This window comes from Octopus bimaculoides, chromosome 23, assembly GCF_001194135.2.
Source record: "Octopus bimaculoides isolate UCB-OBI-ISO-001 chromosome 23, ASM119413v2, whole genome shotgun sequence".
NCBI lineage: Eukaryota > Metazoa > Mollusca > Cephalopoda > Octopoda > Octopodidae > Octopus > Octopus bimaculoides.
Window position 1 is genome coordinate 10,339,178 of NC_069003.1, and position 1,641 is coordinate 10,340,818.

At 33.1% G+C, this 1,641-nt stretch overlaps 1 protein-coding gene across 1 annotated transcript in view; it reads left to right on the forward strand.

The window, feature by feature from the left end:
* The window catches only part of LOC106879716 (A disintegrin and metalloproteinase with thrombospondin motifs 3-like), a 75,471-nt gene that overhangs the window by 51,002 nt on the left and 22,828 nt on the right, over positions 1 to 1,641 (forward strand). Inside the window, exon 6 of the mRNA XM_014929396.2 lies at positions 561 to 644. Within this exon, the coding sequence (XP_014784882.2) occupies positions 561 to 644 (84 nt within the window). The remainder of the gene's footprint in view (positions 1 to 560; positions 645 to 1,641) is intronic.

The following is a 1,641-nucleotide window of genomic DNA, read 5'->3' on the forward strand; positions in this document are numbered from 1 at the left end:
ATATATATATATATATATATATATATATATATATATATATGTATATACACACACACACACACACACACACATTTGTATGTATGTATGAGTGTGTGCGCGAGCGTAATATATCAAAATAAACCGTCTGACTTAAGGGCATCCAAAGCGCTTAATGTTAAGAAACATCAGTGGATGCTTTTACCGTCATTCAATCTGCTTATACACGTGTCAGCATATCAACAACCAGAGCAACCTCAGACTCGATGCAGGGGAAACTGATATAGAAAACATGCGCGCGCGCATAAGTTTTTCTATCTTAAAATATGGCCATATGTTACGATCTCTCTGATGACGTGGGTCTTGTAACAACAGGCCATGTTATAGAAAGGTGATAAATGCCAGAGTGGCCTTAGTTTATACAATTTAGTTTCTTCTTATTGTAGATTACTCCAACCACCAGATCGAAATCTATTTACGTGTCAGTCTCTCCATTTATCTACGTAACTGTATGTCTATCTAATTATGTGTGTACATGTGTGTGTGAATGTATGTACATAGAGATTTCATATTCTCTGTTTCAGATGAACGCTGTCTACCAACACGGATCTTTAGGAATGAAAATTGAAGTTGTCCTAAAACGAATTGTTGTCTTGGAGGAGCGGGAGGTAATTTATATGCTTATTTTCCTTTTTCTAATATCTCACTTTCTTTCTTCTTTTTCTTCTTTCTTTATATGCATGCATACGTACATATATACATTCATACACACACACACACACACACACACACACATACACACATATATATAGTTATAATTACTGACAGTTTTATATGTAGCTATAACTATAACTGTGGTGTATCAGTTATGTTTCCAACTCGTCAAAACAAACTTCGCGAAGTGTCTACACTTATTGAACATCTCTGATCTTGCTTTTAAATACCCAAGTTTTATTAAGATTTACAACTGTAAAAATTTTGTCAGAATTACATAATCTACAGTTGTAATTCCTTTTTATACGCCTTGTGTATATCGAAGAGCCTCTATTTTGTATATACTGCGTTCTTTCAGTAGACAAACATAGTTGAATGATTTGATTAATATCCCCTTAACTCTTTGCATGAAGGAGAAAGTCTCATTAAAATACTGCTACTTAAATGTATCCTTCTCAGTTTCGACATAATGTTCACATTCGGTATCGAGACTTACAAGGTTTGTGGGGATGATCTTCGTATCATAAATAATTGCTTCGGCGTCGTTTAGATGGTATGCGAATTTGTTTCTGCACGAACAATTTACCATGCTTGCTTCTACTCCGATGAATTGTGATAAGTTTTGGTTTTTCTTTTTTAATATCGAAAATTCTACTATATTTCTATAGTATTCTATTCTATAGTATACTATTCTACTATACTTTTAAGTTTTTTCTATTAAATAATTTCCTATAACGATAATCATAGGGGAAATGCATGTTCGTTAAAATTAAGAAATTCGTTGCTATGACAGCATAGCGATGATGTGAACCAGGTAATATTAAAAGATACCCTGTTTATAGGTACCACGAAATTAAGGATAAATTTAATTATATCTAGCTTCTAATAAGTTACTGTAGCATCTCTGTCGAAGAGTTTTCTTATTAGGCTACAGGTCTGTACATATATATA